This window comes from Protopterus annectens, chromosome 13.part0 (genome assembly GCF_019279795.1).
Source record: "Protopterus annectens isolate FY-2018-M chromosome 13.part0, PAN1.0, whole genome shotgun sequence".
Taxonomy (NCBI): domain Eukaryota; kingdom Metazoa; phylum Chordata; order Ceratodontiformes; family Protopteridae; genus Protopterus; species Protopterus annectens.
The window spans coordinates 758,800,150-758,823,977 of NC_056747.1; the positions used below are offsets into that span (position 1 = coordinate 758,800,150).

The 23,828-nt window shown below is 43.3% G+C and overlaps 1 protein-coding gene across 4 annotated transcripts in view; it reads right to left on the bottom strand.

Annotated features, from left to right (window-relative positions):
* GIT1 (GIT ArfGAP 1) overlaps positions 1-23,828 on the bottom strand; it is a 1,727,505-nt gene that overhangs the window by 872,839 nt on the left and 830,838 nt on the right. For 3 of the 4 annotated variants that reach the window (XM_044054459.1, XM_044054456.1, XM_044054458.1), the window contains exons 9-10: positions 17,679-17,705; positions 16,929-16,977 (exon numbers count right to left, since the gene is read on the bottom strand). In XM_044054459.1, the coding sequence (XP_043910394.1) occupies positions 16,929-16,977; positions 17,679-17,705 (76 nt within the window). The remainder of the gene's footprint in view (positions 1-16,928; positions 16,978-17,678; positions 17,706-23,828) is intronic. The other variant, XM_044054457.1, reaches the window with a different exon arrangement.

Consider the following 23,828-nt stretch of genomic DNA (forward strand, 5'->3'; position numbering starts at 1 on the left):
GGATATACTTCTGGTGTGGAGCATAGAGTCCCCATGTTGGTAATGATCAGGTCTAGTATGTTGTCCCCTCTTGTGGGAGTGGTGACTAGTTGTTCCATAGCATTTGAGTTTATAATTTCCAGGAATCTTTGGGCTAAGGTGCTGGGGCTTGAGTAGTGCTTCCAGTCAATGTTTGGGTAGTTGAAGTCGCCCAATATAATGGTGTTCGGAGAGATCTTCATGTTCTCCAATGTTTTCAGGAAAGCTGAATGGAATTCCTGACTTTGAGAGGGTGGTCTGTAGGATGCTATAAACTGAAAAGCAGTTTTGCCCACTGTTAGTTGCACATGGATGGTCTCCGATACTTGCAATGCCACTAACCTGGAGGTGTGGATATCCTTGATAAATATGGAAACTCCCTCCTTTGTGGTTCGGTCCGGGTTTTGGGGCGAAAGCATGATATGAGGTATAGCCTGGTAGTGCTGGGGTGCTCTCTGGAGCCTTGAACCAGGTTTCTGTCACTGCACAGATATCGATGTTCTCCATACTGAGGAGAGCTTAGCGTGCATCTTGAGGTTAAGCCTTCTGGCGTTTAGCAGCATTACCCTTAGTTTCTTGTTCCTTGTGCTGTCTATGGGGGTGGGTTTGACTTTTGAGCCTTGCCTAAAAGGCACTATGGGGGTGGCAAGAGCCTTTGCCAATATCCGAAAGCCCAGTGGTGACAGGTGCAAGCCGTCCCTAGCGAAGCAACGTGGCTTGTCGAGCATGTCATCCCAGGCTGACAGACACTGGATCCCCTTTGAATGACACCAAAATTTTAGCCAATTGTTAAAATCGATCATTTTGTCTTTGTACTGTGGCATCATTCTAGGTGAGGGTAAGATGCTGCTCAAGGTCAGGGTCATACCAGCCTGGGCTACATGATCAGAGAGCTCTTCTATGTCTCTTTTCATGTAGTCCACAGAGGTACGTCTCAGGTCATTCACACCAGCATGTACAATGACTGAGAGTCATATTTGTATTTGCTTTGGAGTGACCTGAGTGCTTGCATTATGTGTCGGATCCTAGCACCCGACAGGCAGCTCACTGTGACCTTCTCTTAATTCAGCCTGGTGAGCGGGACATCAGTGTGTCTGACAATAGAGTCACCTATAACAAGAGTATCAGGTGTGTTATTCAGCCTTAAGGGCTGTGGCTGCTTGGCACACTGACTGTGGGTTATGTGTTGTGTGTGTTTTGTTTTGAGGTAGCGTTTGCTCGGATGTCTGCTTTGGAGGTCTCTGTTGCTTAGGTAGATTTTTATTTAGAGCCTCCGAGTATGTTTTTGTGTATTTATGTGTTTGGTTCGCTGATGTGGTGGGACTATGTGATACTGGAATTGTGTTGTGTGAGGTTACCTTCTTCTCCTGACTGGTTACCCCAGTTTTGAGATGAGAGAGCTCAGCCTCCAGTTTGGCTAAATAGTTGCATCTCTCACATATATTTGAACCTGTTTGGAGGAGGAGAGGGTTGTCCGTGTACATGAGACAGTTGTAACATTGCCTCAAAATTCCCAGATTCACCAGCTGGACTGGAGAAGAAACCATTGACTGACCTTTGGACATGCTAGAGTAATAGGGAAACTGAATTTAAGACGGACCAATAGAGGACAGGGTAATCGTAGAAAGTATAAGAGTAAGTAGTGCTTATGGTTTAATAGTGCTAACTTGTAGGCTTACTTAATTGGACCAGTGAAGGGCCTTAGAATGAGAATATGGTGTTTAAATTGAGAGATAGAGCAGTTCCAAGGGAAAAAGTGAAGAGCAGACTTTGTGGAGCCAGGAATAGTTTAAACCCAATTAGGCGGCGCTGCCCGCTGTTGCGCTATGCTCAAAAACGTGCAAAACCACGCAAAAGAGGGTTTTAAGAGAGGAAGATGAAGGAGTTTTGGAATTGACCCAGAATGGCCAATAAAACTACAGTTTCTAAAACTACAGTTTCAAGTCAGTAACCACTCCCACAGGGGCAGGCAGGCTGCTCAATGTTTTTCACTGCCACTGATCAGCAGAGAGGCTTTCCTTTAGCCCAAGCAAAAAATGGCCTCACAGAAACTTACAAACAGTTCAAGAACAGCAAGCCTGTAACTGAACTTTTTTAAATCTCAGAAAAGTGGGGAAAAAAGCAAGATTTTTTTTGTTTTTTCAGAGATAGCAGATGTTAACAAGTATCAACAAGTTATAACAGTGCAGTAAATGACCCCACACAAGAGTGCTAGGCCAAAGACAGATAAAATGCAAGTTTTGAGAAAAAAACTATTTTAAATAAGTGCAAACAGGAAATTCAGTAAACAGCTCTAGGTTGTGCTCTAAATACAGTTACTAATGCAGAAATCAAATTTAACAAGCCAGAAAATGCTCAAAATAGGTGGCTATGCAGAAAAACTTAGCAAATAAACAGAGGAAAAATACTTAAAGTCTCAAAAGTGGCTCCTTTCTTCTCTCAGCGTTTTCTCCTTCACCAACAGCCAACAAGCCTGATTGGTTGGAACCCCTCTGAGAAAGGCTGCTGAAGTAGAGGCAGCCCTTGTGTAATGTGATATGATCCCCTTGGGCACAGGTTTACCATGGTGCAAGTAGCAGAAACAAATGCAGTGGCTTATCCACTTAGAAATAGTCTGCTTTGATACAGCCTTCCCCTCTGACCCTGCAGCAAATGCTACCAGTAGTTGCTAAGACGTCCTGTTTAAGTAGAATCTTAGTTGTCTATGTACGTCTAATGAATGCAGAATCCGCTCCTCCTTGTTCTGCGGATTTGGGTAAAATGTTGGCAGGTGAATGGTCTGGTTAAGAGCCACAATGGATACCACCTTAGGCATAAAAGAAGGATTGGTCCTGAGGGACACCCTGTCCTGGTAAAATATAATAAAATGCTCCACTGCCATAAGAGCCTGCAGTTCTGAAACCCTTCTTGCTGAAGTGACTGCCAAGAGAAAAGCTGCGTTCCAAGATAGAAATTTTATATCAGCAGTAGCTGCTGGTTCAAAAGGAGGCAGGGTGAGTTTTTCCAGCACAAAATTGAGGTCCCATGCAGGAGTTGGTGATCTTCTGGGAGGCCTTAAATTTTTGGCCCCTCTAAGATACTGTTTAAGCAGAGGATGAGAAAAGAGGGGAGACTCTCTGTTGTAATGAGCTGAGATGACAAAGGCATGGATTTTTATTGAAGAAAAAGATAGGTCCTTGTCAAGCATCTCAGTCAAATGTTGTAAAATCTAAGGAATATTGGGCTTTGCTGTGTCTGTTCCTTGTGCTTGGTTCCAAGCACATAATCTCTTCCATTTATCAGCATAAGATTTTCTAGTACTAGGCCTTCTGTCTTCCAAAATGACATCCATCACAGATTTACTGAGAGGTGTTGTTTGAATAATTAACTGATCAACCATGCTGCAAGATTCAGAGTTTGGAGCGGAGTGTGCAGAATTTGATAGTTCTGCCGAGACAGTAGATGAGGTATTTGAGGCAAGTACCATGGAGGAAGTTGAGACATATTCCTTAGAAATGGGTACCAGTGCTGGCGAGGCCAGTCCGGAGCAACTAGGATCATTTTTGTTTTTTTCTGTCTGACTTTTAGTAAGACCTTGGAGAGTAGAGGCAGAGGGGGAAAGGCATAGACTGACAGGGCATCCACTTTCCATGCTTTTTTGTGAAGAGTTCTTGGGCAGAAATTGTCCAACTGATAATTTTGGGGAGAGGCAAATAGATTTATGTCTGGGCTCCCCAATTTCTGTGTTAACATGCTGAAGATTTGTGGTTCCAGTTTCCATTCGTGCAGGTCCATAAGATTTCTGCTTAAGTCGTCTGCCAGAGTATTTTGTTTTCCTGGCAGGAACTGAGCTTGAAGATTTATCTGATAATTCAAGGCCGTGTTCCACAAAACCATGGCTAGTCTGCAAACAGGGTAGGAATGTGTACCCCCCTGCTTGTTTATGTACCACATAACTGTGGTGTTGTCCATCTTTATCAGTAGTTGTCCTGGATGAAGTAAGTCCTTGAAAAGCATTCTGAGCAGCTAGCATCTCTTTCTGGTTGATATGCAGATGCATTTGGTTTGGGCTCCATTTGCCCTGAATGCATCTCCCCGCCAGGTGGGCGCCCCAAGTATAGTCTGATGCTTCTGTAGTTAGGGTTTGGGTGGCAGGGGGTACAGTGAATTACAGTCCCTTGTTTTGGTGAAATGTCTCTGCCCACCAAAGAAACTCCTGTTGTAGGCAGGGAATGAGAGGAATCATTGTTTCCAGACTGTGACAATGCTGACTCCATAAACTTTTTAGGTACCATTGAAGTTTCCTCATATGCAGTCTCGCATATGGAATTAGTATAATGCAAGATGCCATGAACCCCAAAGCCTGCAGAATTTGTCTTGCAGATAACTGGGTTTTTGTTGCCATTTGTTTGAAGTATGTTGTCAGTTGCCTTTGTTTGTCTGGTGTAAGGTAAGCCATCTGGGCAGTTGTATTTAAGCTTGCACCCAGGAATGTAATTATTTGAGAAGGTACCAGTTGTGATTTCTTTTTGTTTATGGTGTACCCTAGGCATGCTAGAACCTTTTCACAAACGCCAGATGTTGAAGCAGAGTGTCTTTGTCCTCTGCTTGAATGAGACAGTCGCCCAGATAAGGATACATTTGAATGCTTCTTTGTCTGCAAAATGCAATTACTGGTGCCAGGCACTTTGTAAAGACCCTGGGCACAGTAGATAAGCCAAAGGGTAGTGCAGAGAATTGGTAATGCAAAAAACCTGCTTTGAAGCGGAGGTATCTTCTGCTTGATTCCCTTATTGAGATATGCAGGTAGGCCTCAAGTCTAGAGTTACTAACCAAGCATTCTTGCCTAGCATAGGCAGTAGCTGTTGTAAAGTCAGCATTCTGAATTTTGGAATGTCCAGAAACGTGTTCAAAATCGATAAGTCCAGTATTGGATGACATGAATTGTCTTTTCTGGGTGCCAGGAAAAGTCTTGAATAAAAATCTTGTCCTTTTTCCTTTACTGGTATCAGTTGAATAGCCCCCATATCCATGAGGGACATGACTTGTCTCTGGGCCTCTGCCCACTGGTTTTGTGGCAGATCCGGCCATCCGTTTGAAATTGGCAAAGTATGGAAATGAAATCTGTACCCCCTGGGATACTATGTTTAATACCCACTTGTCCTGGGTAATTAACTGCCAATTTTGAGCATGAAGTGCTAGTTTTTCCCCCAAGGGGGCTGCCAAAAGGTAAGTGCTTGGTGATTGTAGAGGAAAGTCATTGAGACTGCTTACTGTAGGGTTGTGCTTTGTTCCCTCCAGTTTTGGAGGTGGAGGCACCCCATTGCTTTGAACTGTAAGAACCCTGTGACTGGTATCTGGAGCCTTTTAAGCACCTGGATTTGCCTTGAGTGGCTCTGTTGGACACAGGAAAGGACCAATTTTTAGTAGGCCAGTGTCTACTGAACCTGGGTGGCTGCACTTGCAAGAAATATTTTACAGTTTGCATAGATTTAGCTTTGTCTTCCATTTTCTTTAAAACCTCTTCTGCCTTATTACCAAACAGAGTATCATGCTGCAAAGGGGCATCCAACAATTTAGCTTTAACATGATCAGGCAGAATTTGCTCCTTGAGCCAGGCATGCCTTCTAATCACAGCTCCAGTAACGGCGGCCTTACAAGAGGCCTGCAAGGAATCAAAACCACATTGCAAAGTATGCTTTCCAACTTGTTCTGCTGAATGCAATAATTCTTGTAATTCTATTTTCCACACAATCAGAAATCAACATAGCCCATAACATGCTGTTGATATTTAAGCATATGAAACTGGCAGTTTAAAGCCCTGATTGCCAAGGTTGCAGACGTATAAACCTTCTTTCCCCATCTATCCAGTGCCCGGCTGTAGAGGCCTTTACACCCTTGGGACCCTGAGAAAAAAAGTCTCAGGATCAGCAGCCAGATTTTTGAATAGAAATTTGTGGGAGTCAGGAACCCTGTAATATCTGTCTGGCTTACTAGGAGCCGGAGGCAGGGAATCAGGAGCCATGCTTGATTCCAAAAACACATAATCAATAATGTCTAATACAGGAGGTATTGCCAAAGGCCTATGCTGAGGAAGAAGAAGGAAATCCCTAAGCCTCTTTTTTGATTCAGAGAAGTCCTGACTCTCCCAGTGAAAATGTTCCCTTAAAGTATGCAAAGTCTCTCCAAAAGAGTAATCCTCAGGAGGAGATGCAGATGGGATGGATTTCTCTGCATCAGAATCCTCATAGGGTGGAATAGAAAATTCCAGATCAGAAGAGGAATCAGAAGAAATGAAAAAGTACAGTTTTGTACCTACCATAAATGTAGATGTTCGAAGATCCACATTGCTGCAGTCCTTACACTTGGGTAGTCCGCTGTCCTCGGTCGGCCCGAATATCAAAGTATAAGGCTGACGTCGGTCAAGGCGCATTTGACTGACATCAGGACGTCAGGGTACAAATGCGCATGACCGACATCATATCCTCAGTCTTTTCTTGCCCCAGATGTCAGAAGACCCTAAAAATAAAGGTCAAAACCAAAAGACAGCAAACAAACAAACCAACCACCCTTGCACTAATTATATGTACAATATATACAATATACACAATATTTACAACCCAACCCACACAACCACCTCTAACTACAGAGGGGAAGGAGGGAGGGTAAATTGGACTGCAGCAATGTGGATCTTCGAACATCTACATTTAAGGTAGGTACAAAACTGTACTATGTTCTTCATCTCACATTGCTGCAGTCCTTACACTTGGGTAGAATCCCAAAGCAGAGGTAAGGGAGGATGGCCAAACTATAAGGAAGCAGGAGCTGCCAAAATGCCCTGCAAAACAGCAGTGGCAAAACCAGCCCTGGATTTAGAGTAAAGTGGTAGGTGATAATGCCTAGAGAAAGTATGCATTGAACTCCAAGTAGCTGCCTCCAAAATATCCTTGGTTGCCACCCCCCTCAAAAAAGCTGTCAAGTGGCAGTAGCCCTAGTGGAATGAGGCCTAATCCCAGCTGGAATCTCCTTGCCATGATGGGAATAACAGAAAGCAATGCAAAACCCAATCCACTTAGAAATAGTTTGTTTTGACACAGGCTTGCCCTGAGAACTCAAAGCAAAAGAAACAAATAACTGCTGAGACTGCCTGAACCCTTTAGTTCTGTCCAAATAATATCGCAACTGCCTGTGTACATCTAAAGTGTGCAAAATCTTTTCCCCTTTATTTTGGGGATTTGCATAAAAGTAGGCAAATGAATAGTTTGGTTTAAAGCCACACTAGAAACCACTTTAGGCATAAAGGAAGGATTAGTACGTAAAGATACCCTATCCTTATGGAAAATTAAGAAAGGCTCAACCGCCATAAGGGCCTGCAATTCAGAAACCCTTCTTGCAGAGGTAATGGCCAACAAAAAGGCAGTCTTCCATGATAAATATTTCAACTCAGTAGTAGCTGCAGGCTCAAAAGGTTGTAGAGTGAGTTTCTCCAACACAAAATTGAGATCCCAAGCAGGAGTAGGAGCTCTACGTGGGGGTCTTATATTCTTTGCCCCTCTAAGAAATTGCTTGAACAAAGGATGAGAAAACAATGGTGGGTCACAGTCATAGTGAGCTGAAATTGCTGCAGCATGAACCTTAATAGAAGAGAAGGACAAACCTTTGTCCAGTAACTCAGTAAGATATTGAAGAGCCACACTTAAATTAGGCTCAGAAACATCAAAATCCTTTGCTGCACTCCAAAATAAAAATCTCTTCCATTTATCTGCGTACACTTTCCTTGTACTAGGCCTTCTAGCTTCCAAAATCACATTCAAAACTTGTTGTGGAAGGTGAGACCCTCTGGTTCAAAACAGAATATGCCAGGCTGTTAGGTGAAGAGAGTGAAGTTTGACATTGAGCAAATGACTGTCCTCCTGGGACAACAGGTGTGGAATCGAAGGCAAAGGCCATGGAGGCTTCCGTACCAGACTTCTCAGTAATGGGTACCAGTGCTGTCGAGGCCAATCTGGAGCTATTAAAATCATCCTTGGCTTGTCCTGTCTGACCTTTAGAAGTACCTTTGGGAGGAGAGGCAGAGGTGGAAAGGCATACACGTGAAGATTGCTCCAATTGAAAGAAAGAGCATCCACTTTCCAAGCTGTGGGATGAAACCTTTTCGTGCAAAACTTTGGCAGCTGATGGTTTAGTGGAGAAGCAAACAGATCTATGTCTGGAGTTCCCCATGACACTGTCAATTTCTGAAATACATGAGGATCCAATTTCCACTCGTGGGGATCCATAATTCGTCTGCTCAACACATCTGTTAAGGAGTTCTGTGCTCGGCAGAAACCTTGCCTGAAGATTGAGCTGTAAAGTGAGAGCAGTCTTGCACAAAAGCATTCCTTGGCTGCATAGAGGATAAGAATGTGTTCCCCTTGCTTGTTGATGTACCACATGACAGTTGTGTTGTCTGTTAGAATTAACACCTGCCCTGGAAGAAGTAAATCCTTGAAAGCTATTAATGCAAACTGGACTGCTAACATCTCCTTCAAGTTGATATGTAGATGTTGTAGTCTGGCAGGCCACTTGTCTTGTATCCACTTTCCATTTAGATGAGCTCCCCAAGCTTTGTCTGAGGCATCTGTCGTTAAAATCTGACTCGCCTCTGGCCGGGTCACAGAGAGTCCCTTGTTTAGGTGACATTCCTGAGCCCACCACAAAATTCCTTTTGAATGCAAGGTATTATTTGAATGACAGTGTCCAGATCCTGGCAGTGCTGTGTCCATACATTTTGAGATACCATTGCAGCTTCCTCATATGCAGTTTGGCATTGGGAAGCACCAGAATACAAGATGCCATGAACCCTAAGGCTTGAAGGACTGTCCTTGCAGTCAGCCCGGACTGATGAGATAGTTGATGGAAGTAAAGGGAAAGATTCTTTTGTTTGTCCGGGGTCAAAAAGGCCATCTGGGATGCTGTATTCAGTCTTACACCCAGAAAGCACATGTCCTGAGAGGGTACTAGACTGGACTTTATTTCGTTCACAGAATACCCCAGGCATCTTAGCACTGCTATCACATATTCCAAATGATGAAGAAGCTCGTCCCTTCCTCGAGCCAGAATCAGGCAATCGTCCAAATAAGGATAGATCTGTATTCCTTTTAGCCTGAAGAAAGCTATCACTGGAGCCAGAACCTTCGTGAACACTCTGGGCGCAGTAGATAAGCCAAAGGGCAATGCAGAGAACTGATGGTGAGAATTCCCAGCTCGAAAACGCAGATACTTCCTGCAACTTAGTCTGATAGGAACATGAAGGTAAGCCTCCTTGAGATCCAAAGTTACCATCCAATGATCTTTGCCCAGCAGAGGTAAAAGCTGTTGTAACGTCAACATTTTGAACTTGGGAATGTCCAAATAAGTGTTGAGGATAGATAAATCCAAAATTGGTCTCCACGTGTTCCCCTTCTTTGGTACTAGGAACAGGCGAGAATAAAATCCTAGGCCCACTTCTGGCATAGGGACCGTCTGTATGGCCCCTATTTGGAGTAACAGAGAAATTTGCTTGTGAGTCTCTATTCTTTGTTGAGGAGGAACGTCTGGCATGCCTTTGAAAGGAGGCAAGGTATGGAAATAAAACCTGTAACCGTGGTGTATGATATCCAATACCCATCTGTCTTGGGTAATTAAACTCCAATTTTCTTTGAAAAGTGCCAACCTTCCTCCCAAAGGTGCTGCCAGACGAGAAGGCTCTGGCAGCTGAAAAGGTAGGTCATTGGGTCTGTTTACGAAAGGACTGACCCCTGCCCTCACCCGAAGACTGTGCAGGAGAACTCCCTGTTCTAGGCCTGAAAGAGCCCTGAGCTCTGCCCCTACCACGTCTAGATCTACCCCTAGACTGGGAATCATAAGAAGGATACGCCCACCCCTTAGTAGGCCAATTTCTACTAAACTTTGGAGGCTGAACCTGCAAAAAATCTTTAACAGTCTGCATAGACTTAGCCTTGTCTTCCATTTTCTTTAAAACTGCCTCAACAGGAGAACCAAACAACACATCAGATTGTAAAGGAGCATCCAAAATCCTTGTTTTAACATGGTCAGATAAATGTTGATCCCTCAGCCAGGCGTGCCTGCGAAGAACTGACCCAGTGGCAGCCACCCTAGACGAGGCCTGTACAGCATCAAAACCACATTGCAAAGAATGCTTACCCACCTGTTCAGAAACATGTACTAAATCTTGTAACTCTTTACAATCAATACCTTCCGCCAGAGCATCAACCTTAGACTTCAATTGTGAAAGGAGATAGTTTTGGTATTTCAACATGTGAAACTGGCAATTCAAAGCCCTCATAGCTAGAGTGGAAGAAGTATAAACTTTCTTTCCCCATCTATCCAAGGCCCTGGCCTCTTTATCTGCAGGAACCGGATTCTTGACAACAGAAGCCTTAACACCTTTAGGCCCCTGGCTAACAGTTTTTGGGTCTGCCCTCGGACTCTTAAAAAGATACTTATGAGCTTCAGGCACCCTGTAATACCTATCCGGTTTAACAGGAGCAGGAGGCAAAGAATCAGGATTAAGAGAAGCCTCTGTAAAAACATCTTCCACTACATCCAAAACAGGAGGTATAGCCAAAGGCCTATGCTGGGGTAAAAACAAAAATTCCCTAAGCCTTTTCCTGGAATCAGAGAAGTCCTGACCTTCCCACTTAAAATGCTCCCTCATGGAATGAAGAGTTTCTGAAAAAGAAAAATCCTCAGGAGGAGAAGCAGAAGGAGTAGAATCATCCACATCAGAATCAGAATACGGAGAGTACTCCTGCAAGTCTTCAGCCGAAGACTCTGAAACATCCGAAGCCTGCTCAAAACTCCCTAGCTCAGGCTCCACCCTAGGTCTCTTATCAGGAGGAGGCAAAGAACCCCTAATCAAAGTAATCAAATCTTCTGCCATTTTAAGCATATGCTTCTTGGGCACAGTTCCTGAAGAACTAGGGGTGACACCAACTGAAGCTAAACCTGGCCTGCCTCTGGGAGAAGCCTTGGAAACAGAAGGAGAGGGCCTAACCACCCTAGGCAGGGTGGGGAGTATAGTAACCTGAGAAGCCCCATCACCCTGACCTGCCTCCTGAGAGGCCATATCCTGTAATAACAAAGTCTCTCCCTGGGATCCTAAAGAAACCTCCGGTGGAACCACCGGCTCCACCGACACCTCTAAAGAACCGGCGTCCGGTGCAGACGGTTCTTCTAGCCTAGGCTTAACTGCTTTGTCCTTGCGCTTCTTCGAAGAAGCGGGCGTCGGAGCATCCGACGGCATTTTATAATTGCACCGCTTCCCGAAGACTAACCTGGCACAATCTAATCTCCTCTTTATAGTGCGCTTATTGAATCTAGCACAAGAGCGACACCCAACAACGTCGTGCTCAGGCCCTAAACAAGGAATACACAAAGTATGATAGTCTCTATGCGGTATCTGTTTCCCACAAGAAATACAATTATTCACTTTTTCTGACATCCGGTAAACCACTGAGGCAAGAAAAACTAAAATATTCTAGCGGGTACTTAGCCAACTTTGACTCGGTCTGAAACTCCGAAATCGAAAAATTTCAGAACGCCAACCAGCACTTGCAATACTGCTTCTGCATCGGACCATGCGGCAAAAAAGACTGAGGATACGACGTCGGTCATGCGCATTTGTACCCTGACGTCCTGATGTCAGTCAAATGCGCCTTGACTGACGTCAGCCTTATACTTTGATATTCGGGGCGACCGAGGACAGCGGACTACCCAAGTGTAAGGACTGCAGCAATGTGAGATGAAGAACATCCTGATCTGACGATTCATAATCGGTGCCTTGCCTAGGCCTCTTAGCGGGGGGGGGGTTGGGAACCCCTGATCAAGGTAATTAAATCCTCAGCCATTTTGATCATCTGTTTTTTAGGCATACGGGCCTGAGCACGTGGCTCATGCATCAGTTTTTTAGACATAGAAGATGTTTTTGACCTTGTTTTTGAGGCTGGCGTCAGTTTAATATAAAAATGTTGAGGCCTGAACACCCCCAGAAGCCGGTGCCTGCTCAGCGGCTCCGGACCCATCCAAGGGAGAGACCCTGAGAATCTCGTGGCATACCGGACTCCGAATGGGTCTCGGTAGAGGCCTGCGACTCAAAAGTAGTGGGTATCAGGGGCTGCAAAAGCACCTCACTGAGTACCGGCGACTGGCTTAGGAGAAGCTTCGTCGGTTTTGGACCTCAACGGTCTGTCTCTGTCTTTTTCTTTGCGTTTTTTGTGAACTCCGGTAGTCGGATTGCTAACAGACGACATTTCAGGATAATTAAATCTTGAACCAAAATATTTAGAAGCAAAAATATACTGACGCTTAATAGTGCGTTGGTTAAATCTAGCACAAAACCGACAGCAAGGCACGTTGTAATCTGGGCCTAGGCAAGGAATACAGTACAAATAAATAACAAAAAAATGCCCAATGGATATAAAACTTGTAAATAAAACAAAAACACGACCAACCAGGTAATTCCGAAACGTTTTAATGATCCACACACTAAGCACTTTTACCATCAACACATGGCATCTTCAGAGTGAATGGAATCCAGTTAAACCAATGCTTTATATATTTTGGATAAACCCTAATCCAATTAACCACAGCCTTAATTACCTTGTCCGTAAAGAAGCAGGTGTCAAATAAATACAAATACATATACTATCTCAGCCTCAATTTGACAATAATAATTGTATGAAATACACATAGGAAATACGTATAAATACATACAAAAATGCATATTCAATAATTTACCTTATAATCTATACACTTAATTGTTGTGTCATTTTAATGTTTAAATAACATTTGCTTTTTGCTTCAGTATAGGTTTTAAGGAGATGTATTCATTGAGCCCAGGTGGCATAAAGGCATTTAACAATCTGCCATTTGTACTCCAAAAGTTCCACCTTCAATTTTTCATCTCCTCCTCTTTCACTATGCAGCACCCTGTCTATAACAAAGAATACAAATCTCCTACAATTGTTACACTTTGTACTATGTGTATATAAAGCATTGTGTGTATCATGACCCTTGATGGCCCTAAGATGCTCACCTATCCTGTCTTTTACTCTCCTAATGGTCTTACCTACATAGTAAGCACTACAGTTGGTGCACATGGCTAAATAAACCACCTTAGATGTATTACAATTCACTCTACCTGGACATGAAATGGTTCTATTATAACCTTGTACACCAACATAAGGGCCATCATTGATGTACCTACACATCCTACAAGTGCCACATCTACTCATTTTGGAAACAGTATGTTTGACAGTATGCTATTCCAAAAATTCTTTAACATTTCTACCCCTTGAATAAACAATTCTGGGAAACCTACCCAAACAATTTTTAAGGTCACTACTGAAACAAATGTCCCAAGCTGTTCGTACAACTTCCTCAATATCTTTTGACACCACCATTGCTTTAATTAACTTATCCTGCAACCCTCCCAATGGGAGGGTTGTAATTTTACATCCGTCTGCTGACTCATCTCCATCAAACACATTTTTGATAAATTTCCTCAGAATCCTACACACATTCTCTGGTCTTGATATTTGCTTTCTCCGCCAATTTTCTCACCGGTCATCTCCTCCTTCCTTCTTCTGCCTCCCTGCTTCTCCAGGCTGGCTCTGCACCTGGAATAGAAACAGGAAGTGTTCCTCCAAAATGGGTCCCACTTGCAACAATGAGTAGGAGAAGTTCCCCAATGCCCTTGTCCAAACTTCCCCTAGTAGTAGAAATAACACCTCTGGTCTTCCCTGAAAAGAAGACCTGAGCCTAGGAGGACTAACCCAGTTAACAAAGGATAACAAACAGTAAATGAGTTATAAACAGCCTGACAAGGAAGAAATTATATATTTAACATAGTTGGTGAGGGGGCAGTTAAGCCTAATTAGGGGAGTGGCATTTCTGGAAAGTCCACTAAGAAACTGGAAGCCTGGAGATGAACAGGAGTAAGAAGGCCAGGTACAGTATGATAGAAAAGGCGGTGAGGTCAAGGAAATGGCATTTTTTTTTTGCCAGACCAGAAAAAAGTAACTTGAGATCACGTCTGTTGTCTAAGCTAAAGCACAGCAATGAAGAGCTGAACATTCTTGGAAGTGACATGACACAGGAGGGACAAAGGCAATTTGAAAGCTTTATGAGCCAATTATCATAATACCTGCTAGTATTAGTCCTGCTGCTATTAGGATGTACCTCCTCTTACCAGATCCCCCTTTTCCATTACTACTGAAAGAGACACTGATGCTTCAGCATAGAAGAGACACTTCTGTAAAAAAAAAAATCAATAACTACAAGCTAAAAGTCACACCAAACATCACAGCAAAAATTTAAGAGCAGGTGGTTCAGCTTTAGATGCCTCAGTATCTAGATATCATAATCCTCAGTAAATCCCAACACAGATTCTGAAGGCTACTCTGAATACATTTTTATATCAGGCCTAATAAAAGGTGGGGCACTACCGCTTTACTTCTTGACTTATCTAAGGAATAAGACACTATCAGCAATAAATGTTTTTTAAACAGACATGTCACAATGGACTTACAAAATAAAGACCTCAAATGGTTATCCAGCAATCTTGAGCACTGTAACCACAGAAGCAGAAGGAAGACCACTTCTCTTCCTTAGCAGATGAGTCCCCAAGAGGCCATTTTAGAATGTTTGCTATTCAGTCTACATGTCACATACATATCCCCAACTGCCCTGATCTCACTGTAATACAATATGAATGATGACACCATTTAGCTGCATAAAAACAAGTGTCCCTCTACTGTCCGACTAGTCTTCAAGAAGGATTTTTGACACAAACTGTGATTAAAGATTCTTAGCCACTGCTGAATACCAACAAAACTAAATCTATTGTTAGATCTCTTACAGAAACACATATTCGCAGTTTGCGTGTGTGTGTTATCTGATAACAACAGCACTCAACAGAACATGTGGACCACATCAAATACACACTCACCTGCATGACTCTTTCACCCTTGATGTAGCTAACCCTACAAAAACTGCAATAAACTTCTCATTTGTTGGTACTGTACAAAGACTTCTTATCCCCAATCTGCAGAAGCAAATCTGTGCCATCTCCAATCTACAGAAGCAAATCTGTGCCATCTCCAAACTGTAGAAGCAAATCTGTGCCATCTCTTCAATTTCCAAAGGGGTCTATGGGCTCATGCTTATTAAAATGGACTTTCTACTAGCAATACCTCCAAACTGAAAACTCTAAATATTGTTTGCCAGTTAGTTAAGGGGACCAAGGCTCTGAGCTGTTAAGACGCTGTTTCCTGTAGTCAAGGCCACTAGGTTTAATTCCTTCTACCTGCATTTGCCAAGTGACTCTTAACAAGTTAATTGACCAGACAGTGCTCCAGGTCACCCAAGAAAAAGGATCCTTGTTTCCAGTAGAATTAGCTGGTTAAAATGTATAAAATAAAAAGTGGATAAGAAATATGTCAAAATTACACTCCTTGTTCCATCTAACACTTACCAATAACAGCTACACAGAGGCTAAGCTGATTATCCATCTGTCACAGACTTAGCCTTCCCTTTACTGTTTTCGTTCAACTCTCTATGTCCTTAAATCATTCCTGTAGCACCTATTTTAATATGGTACTCTTCTCCTATGCATCTGTGGTACAAAGGAGCTCAGTTCATCCAGAACTTTAGAAGCTACAATCATTATAAAAATATAAAAATAAATAAATGCATCACTTTCAAACTGCACAGGTAACACTTAGAATAGTCCATCCGTCTACCTCAGAAGTTAAAATGACAAAAAAAAAAAAAAAAATCGAAGTACTTTTACAATGTGTCAGTCACCAAACGCATTTAGTATAAAGGTTTCACCTATTAGCATATTCAGTAGTTTCCAGAATATCATTCTGTCTCTTCTTTGAAGGACTTGGATCTTTTCTTTGTTTAACATTACCTTTGCATTTTTTAACATAGCCTGATACTGCAATATTCAATGAATTCAGATTATCAACTGCTTCATGCATTTTTGCTATTAAAAGGTTTAACTTGCCTTAGATGCTACTGTAAACCTACAATTTGCTGCTTTCCTGTTTGCTTGTCTAGATGACTGGAGTTTTTTTTTTAAACATATTACTGTACACATTTCTGATATCCATCAATTTATCTGTAGCGTTCTAATTCTCCATATGGGCACTTTATCAGTCATTCCTTACGAGTGCAAGGGCACCTTTTGTACTTAAGTGTATGTCACAAAAAAATTATAATGCTTACATCAAAGTTGCCTCTTTGGTGTAATTTTTTTGTACGGTGATGGAACTTTTCTCCCAGGCCTTCACTGAAAATGGGACACAAACCCAGTAGACAAACCAGTTATCAAAGCATAAACAAACATATAAACTGCTACTGCAGTGAAGACTTACTAAAAAAAGTTCTAAGTGCTCTGAGCACAGAGTGGGCATTATCTGAGATAGGCTGCAATCTATACGCAATCACAGCCAATGACATTAACTTTAGATTTTTCTGAGCAGCATGCAAGAAAGTTCTCCCAATAACAAAAACATATAAAGTCAGGGCACAAGTAGTATTGGCAGAAGTGTTAACGTATCACAAACTTAATGCCATAATGATGCAATGCTATCCTTAAAATTGTAAGTAGCTTCTGTCTCTTCTTACACCTGTTAGGCATACGCTACTTTATGAAGGCATTGAGGAGAAAAGATTCCACCAGTTAGGAAAAGGTGCAATTAGCAATGTAACTTTTGAGGACATTTACTTCTAACAAAGACAAATTAAGCAGAGAGATAAAGGTGGTGCTTTTATTTTTTTCATCTGCTTCGTCATACATTTATTGGTTAACCAGATACTTGTTTTCATCCATAAACACAACTACACTTTCCTTCTACTGACTTGTGATATCCACTACTTACAGCCTGCAACTTCCTCTTAGCAGCTTTGGCCAATTCAGATAGGTCCAAACTGTGAAAATAAGAACAAACATAAAAAAGTACATCAAATTTATACAAAACTGATGAACTTGCTATCATTGCTCAAAAACTTAAAACATTTCATCCTGTTTGCATGAACATGCATTGGAAATTCTGTTCTACTTAAGGAAAAAGAAATGCAAGACAGTAAATTACAAAAGAACACATGGCAGGCAGTAAAATTAAGCATATACACAATTTTATAGCAGTACATTGCACATGTTTACTAACATATGGTGTAAAAAAAAATTGGAGTTTCACTGATCATATCATATAGTCAAAATTGCTCAGTAATGTATATAAATATAACTATTTGATATCCCCATAAGCCCTCCCCCCCAAAAAAGCTCAGTACTCATTGCTATAATAGCACAAATGGCAAAAAGATGAACTGCATTAGAATCCAAACAAGCATGGATGATAAAAGTCACTTACACGAGTGGTTTTCAATGCACTATGCCTCATTTTTATTCATTGGGAGGGCAGAGATGGATTATTAAACACAATGTAGAAAAGCTAATAAAATATATCACTTACTGAAAGACATTAACAGACATGGAAAGACATTTTCAAGTACACTGTACCCACATAACTGTGGGGTCACAAAACCAGGTGTAAAATATCGTTAGACACTGACAGCCAGCCAGACAAACAATGTACTCCCCTATACAGATAATACAGCTAAGTCAATACCTCTGAGACATGCATTTTTGGTGAGTTCTGTCTCCAAAGGAAGGCACAGAAAGAGAGAAAGAACAAAACAAGAGTTAAAAGCAGTTGTTATTGCACAGAACTGGACAACACACAATCACTGGTAATTAACCAAGTCAGCCGCAGCATGCAAAAGACAGTTTTACAGAACATATGTGCATCATCAGCTCTTAAACCCACCCACCTTCTCTGTACTGAGAACATCTCTTAAACAACTTTGTCCCATCTTTAGTGACCAGATTTACTGCATATTTGATTGTATTGTTCACTTACTACTTTACTGGATAGCACTGCATAACCATAATATTCTAGGAAATCGGGTACCAGAATTAAATGATGATGTCCTGCTGTATAATACAATTCAGTGTTAAACAACCTCACTTCATCTCCTTTACTGCTACTGTAGTATCAGGCATATGAAAGACTTTTCCTTGTCCGGACTCAGACTACTTCCACTTCTTCAAAGGAGCTCTCATTACAAAATTCTCATCCTCCTACATTCCACTCCGCTGATCATCCTCTACGATGGAGACTACTACTCCTTAACAAAACTACCCAAGAGAATCATATCTTGTCTCTGTGCCTGTACTATGGAAAAGCTGTCACAAGTGCCCTACTCAAGGAAGACCATAGGTAACAATAGGGGATCAGGAGGAGTATAGTTAATGGGTAAACTGGCAAGCAGGCAAGAAAGGTCACAGAAGTTCAGAGGTAAGCATTTGTTCCAGATAAAAACTGATGATTATGCTATGTTCACCATGGAATTTTCCAGCCAGGTTCTGCAAAACTCTCTGATCATTTTAAACCAAACCGTCATTATTTCTACTGAGCAAATTATCAAATACTCCCTATTATCTGACTGTGAGCAAAGCACGTTACAATACTGGTATACTTCCTTAACATCTTCCCTCCCCTAAAAGACAGGTTTTAGACAAAGGCGATGAAAACCATGAGGGGACAACCTGCCTTATTGTTAAGGAAAGTATAGTTGTGTAAAATCTTACCATAACCTTGGATGTCCTTCTCTTCTATATGCTGCTGTATCCATAACATTGGAGAGTCTGCCTCCGGTTGACTCGTAAGTCTAGCTGTTTTACAAATGATAAATGCTACTGCTACGGTACATGCGATGGCCCACATCACTCAGCATATGTCGGTCATAAATGGACACTGGGTATAAAGCGGATGGCAGCATGCACCTACTTCAGAACTGGATGCCGCCGGGAACCAGCGACTATGAAGTGGGTACTCAGGAGTAGGCAAGCGTCAGGGGGAAGGCAGGGTGGGAAACTATACAGCACCATATATAAGAGAAGGACCTGCTCTGGACCTGGAAATGATGTCCAACTTGTAATGTTTGGTGAAAGTGTGGAGAGACAACCATGTAGCTGCCTCTAAAATGGCAGCTGTATACAAACCCTTAAAGAAGGCTCCAGAGGAGGACACAGCACTAGTGGAATGTGCCTTCACTGGGAAGGGCAGTCTTTTACCATGGGCTGTGTAGCAAAATGAAATAGTTTTTGAGATCCAGTAGGAAATGGTTTGCTTGGAAACAGGGTGTCCCAGGGCACTTGGGTGATAGGAAACAAAGAGTCTGTCTGATTTATGAATGGGTTTGTTTTGGCCAAATAGTATCGAGTTGTCTATTTACATCCAAGGAGTGAAGGATCCTTTCACTGGAGGTCTGTGGCGAATGGAAAAAGGTAGGCAGATTGATGGCCTGATTTAGGGAAAGTTCATTGACTATTTTGGGCATGAAGGATGGGTTAAGTATGTAGGCAAACCCTGTTCTTGCCCTGTTCTTGTGGAAAACTGTGAAAGGGGGAGAAGCCATGAGGGCTTGCAGTTCAGAGACCCTTCTGGCGGAAGTAATGCCCACCAAAAGAATAGTTTTCCATGTGCAGTGTTGAAGAGTGCAGTCCTTAGGTGGTTCAAAGGGAGGTGAAGGTAAGCTTTTCCGACACAAAATTAAGATCCCAAGGAGGGGGAATAGGCTTCCTTGGAGGTCTAATGTGTAGTACTCATTTCAAAAAGAGCTTGACTTCCAGCCTGGAAGCCAAAGGAGGAGAAAGAGGTAAACATGCTGATATGGTATACAGGTGTGCCTTGATGGAAGAATATGACAAGCTAGTGTTCATCAATTCACACAGGTAAGACAGAACCCACTGGAGGTTCTACAGACAGTGGTTGGAGGTCTCATTTTAGACACCATACCTGGCCTCCTGCAGAACCTGAAGCACATCTTCATTATAAATGTGTCTAAAGGGAATCAACACTATCACCCACAGAGTCAGGTTCAGGGTGGATATTTGGGGGTGTATGAGAGTTCACTTCTCCCGTGTGAGTAGGCCCATCCTGAAGGGTAACTTGTGGTGATTGCCCTTGGCTAGATGATGTAGAAGGGGGAACCAGGGCTGCCTTGACCAAAAGGGGATCACAAATGAGATTTGAGGTTGTTCTCTCAATCTTCAGCAGAACTTTTTGTACGAGAGGGAAGGGGGGAATGCATAAGCGAACAACCCCTTCTATGGGAAGGAAAGAGCATCTGCCTTCCATGCCCCAGGGGTGAATATCCTGGTGCAGTAAGTAGGGAATTGTCTGTTCATGGGGGAGGCACACAAGTCTACTTGAGGTATACCCCATCGATGGACCAGGTCCAGGAACACATCCCTGTTTAACATCTATTCATGGGATTGAGTCATGGACCTGCTTAGAAAATCTGCCATCACATTCTTGGCTGAAGGTATGTGGACGGCTAGGAGGGATACTTGTTGGGCAATCTCCCATGCCTACAAAGCCAATCTGCAGAGGCTGTAGGACTTTGTGCCCTCTTGTCTGTTGATGTACCACAGCACCGCGGTGTTGTCTGTATACCATCTCAGCACTCCTGGGCGGACATGAGCCTTGAAGATTCGAAGGGCAAATATCAAGGCTCTCATCTCCTTGATGTTGATGAGATCCTTCTGTTGGGGGTGGGTCCATGTGTCCCTCACTCTCCAGTCTCTTAGAGTTGCCCCCCCCAACCTGAGTCTGAAGCATCTGTGTACAGATCCTGATAGGGGGGGGGGGGTGTAGTGGAAGACCTGGATTGTCTGCAATCTGAGAAATCCACCACTCTAGTTCACTGGATAGGCAGGGTAAGGAGAGGTACCATAAACTCGGGAAGGTGCAGGTGTTGTTTCCAGACTGTCCTTAAGTACCACTGAAATGTTCTCATGTGTAGCCTTGCTAAGGGTACCATGGGAATGGTGGACGCCATGAAGCCAAGGATCCTCAGGAACTCCCTGGCAGAAAGGGCTTGGAGAGAAAGAATTCCCTGGAAATAAGAGGTGAGGTCCAGAATCTTGTCTGGAGAAAGGCTATCATTTGCCCTATGAGAATCCTGCATCATACGAACACATGGTCTGTTGAGGGGGTCAGAGAAGAAATTTGAAGGTTTATGGTAAACCCCAGGCCTTTCAGTAGGGAGATGGCATAGTCCAGATGCTGTTGAACCATCTGTGGGGATGAGGATATCATCCAGATAAGGGAAGAGTTAGATCCCCTGCGTTCAGGTGAAGGCAAAGACTGGGGCTAGGCACTTTCCAAACACCCTTGGGGCTGCAGAGAGACCAAATGGCAAAGCACAAAACTGAAAATGCACAGAACTCACTGAGAAATGAAGGAATTTCCTGAAAAGAGGATGTACTGAAATGTGCAGATAAGCATCTTTTATATCTAAGGACACCATGTAGGCCTGAGGGAGGATTAGGGGAAGGAGAGTTGGAACAATCAGCATCCGAAAGGAGGGGACCTTGAGGAAGGTACTTAGATGGGATAGGTCCAAGATAGGTCTCCAGGGACCTTCTTTCCTGGGGACCAGGACCATTCTGGAATAAAATCCTTTACCTCTTAGATCTTGGAGTAACTTTTGAATTGTGCCTTTGGAGAGGAGGGCCTGCAGGACTGGAGGGAAAGGAAGCCATTTGGTCTCGAGGGGGTTGTGGAATGCTTTTGAAGGTTGGTTTGGATTCCAACACCATGAAATAACCCTGTTTTACGATTGAGAGGACCCAATAGTCCTGGGTAATCTGTTTCGAAGTGAGGAAGGTGAGGGAGAGATGCAGGGAGAGTGGGGTAGCTGGGCTTAAGGCCTGGTAGTCACAGACTACTAGGTTTGGCCTGAAAAGGCAGCTTTTGAGCTGGAGTGGAGGGAGAAGACCTGGAAGGAGTCTGCTTCCTGGAATCTTTCTTCCCTTTGGAGGGCAAGTGTCTAGAAGGCCTTCTCACAAAGGTAGTCCTAGCAGGGTAATTCCTCTGGAAGCAGGGAACTGGGGACACAAATATATGCCTAAGGTCCTGAAGTTCTTTGCCCTTTTCCTGAAGGACCTTAAAGAGCTCTGCAGCTGCTGAACCGAACAAGGCCGAGTTATCCAAGGGTTTGTCCATTAGTTTTGTTTTAATGTCATCTGGCAGAGACTGTAGCCTCCTGATGACAGACCCCGAGGCAGCAGCCCTTGCAAAAAGCCTCCACTGCATCATAACTATGCTTTAAAGAGAATGTCTGGTAAATTGGCTGCAGGAACTCAATAGGCTAGCAATCTTTGCCTTGTTGGGGGAATCAAGTCAGTCACCCAATTGTTTAATGTCATCTGTCGGTAGGGCCAAGGAATATTTGGCCATGAGTCTGATAGTTTAAGTCTCTTACAGCTAAGGTGGCAAAGGTATAGACTTTTTTGCCTAATCTTTCCATGATTCTGCTTTCCTTATCCAAGGGAGGTAAGGAAGTGGAGGGAAGATGTTTAGAAGTTTTATCTGCAGCCACAGACATGGTTGATGGGTCTGCAGAAGGTGCCTTGAAGAGGAATTTGGCATCTTCAGGGACTTTATAAAATCTGTCAGGGTGCTTTCGTGCAGGGGATTGGGAATCTGGGTCTTTTGAAGCACCCTGGAATGCATCCAAAAAGGCAGGATGGACAGGGAGAACAGCAGACATGTTAGGGGACTCCATTTGCAAGAGGTCATAATACCTCTCTTCTGGGTCTCAGAAACTTGACTAAAATCCCATTTAAAAAGTCCTTCATTTGTACAATCGTCTCCTTAAGAGTAATGTCTTCCCCAGGGAAGTCAGTTCCATTTGACTCATCCTCTGGGGAAGCATACCCCAAAGGGGAGGCAATTTGAGAGATGTAAGTGAGGGATTTATCCCCTGAAGATTCCTCTTTATCAGAGGAAATGTCAGCCAATGGCTTACTCTTAGGAGTGGAGGCTGAACAGGCCTGGGCAGGAGCAGAGGCCTGGTGAAGGCCAAGAAGGCATTAAATAGGCCTTGGGTAAAGGCCTGCCAGTCAGGGGTTTGATCTGACAACATGGTCTGAGTAGGAGCAGTGTGTTTAGTTCTTTGTTTTTTTCTTTTTGGGAGAATCCAACGCAGAGGTGTCTAAAATGTGATGGAGAGGAGGAGGGGCAGACATCGGGCGACACTCTACGATGTCAGAGAACGTCTTCACAGACAACAATTTGGGAAACTCCACGTAGGCCTTTGGAGATAAGCCAAGGTTCCCCCCAGTGCCCAGGTTGGTGCCTGTCACTCACTCGGAGCCATGCTGGCAGCCTCCTTAATGGCTTCTGCCTGTCAGTGGAAGGTCTGTGGATTCCAACACAGACTCCGGACTTTCATCTGCCTCGAGAGGTATGGTCGGAAGAGAGGGCGCAGTCGTAGCTTCAGGCGGAGGCTTCTTGGCCCTTTTTGTGGGCGGCTTCTTCAAAGTTCCCGACATTGGGTCCATATCTCTAGCTAAACGCTTCAGATACTGATTATTTAAGTATAGTTTTAGCATGGCCAGAAAGCTCCTAAGAGTCTTAGATACAAAGGCCTTACAGATCTCGCAAGTGGTATGATTGTGGTCTTGGCCTAGACAGAATAAGCAGAGCTCGTGTGAGTTCTTATGTGGAATTTGCCTTCCACGCCGACACTTGCCCTTTCTACCTGACATTAACTGACAACACAATAGCAAGAAAGAAACAAAAACCCCTATGGGGTACTTATCTGAACTTGGACAAGCACAAAGTCACTTTTCCAAGCGAGCGACGACTGGAGCTGGCAGTCACACAGACGGTAGAAAAGTTCTGAGATAGGTGTGTCCTGATGTC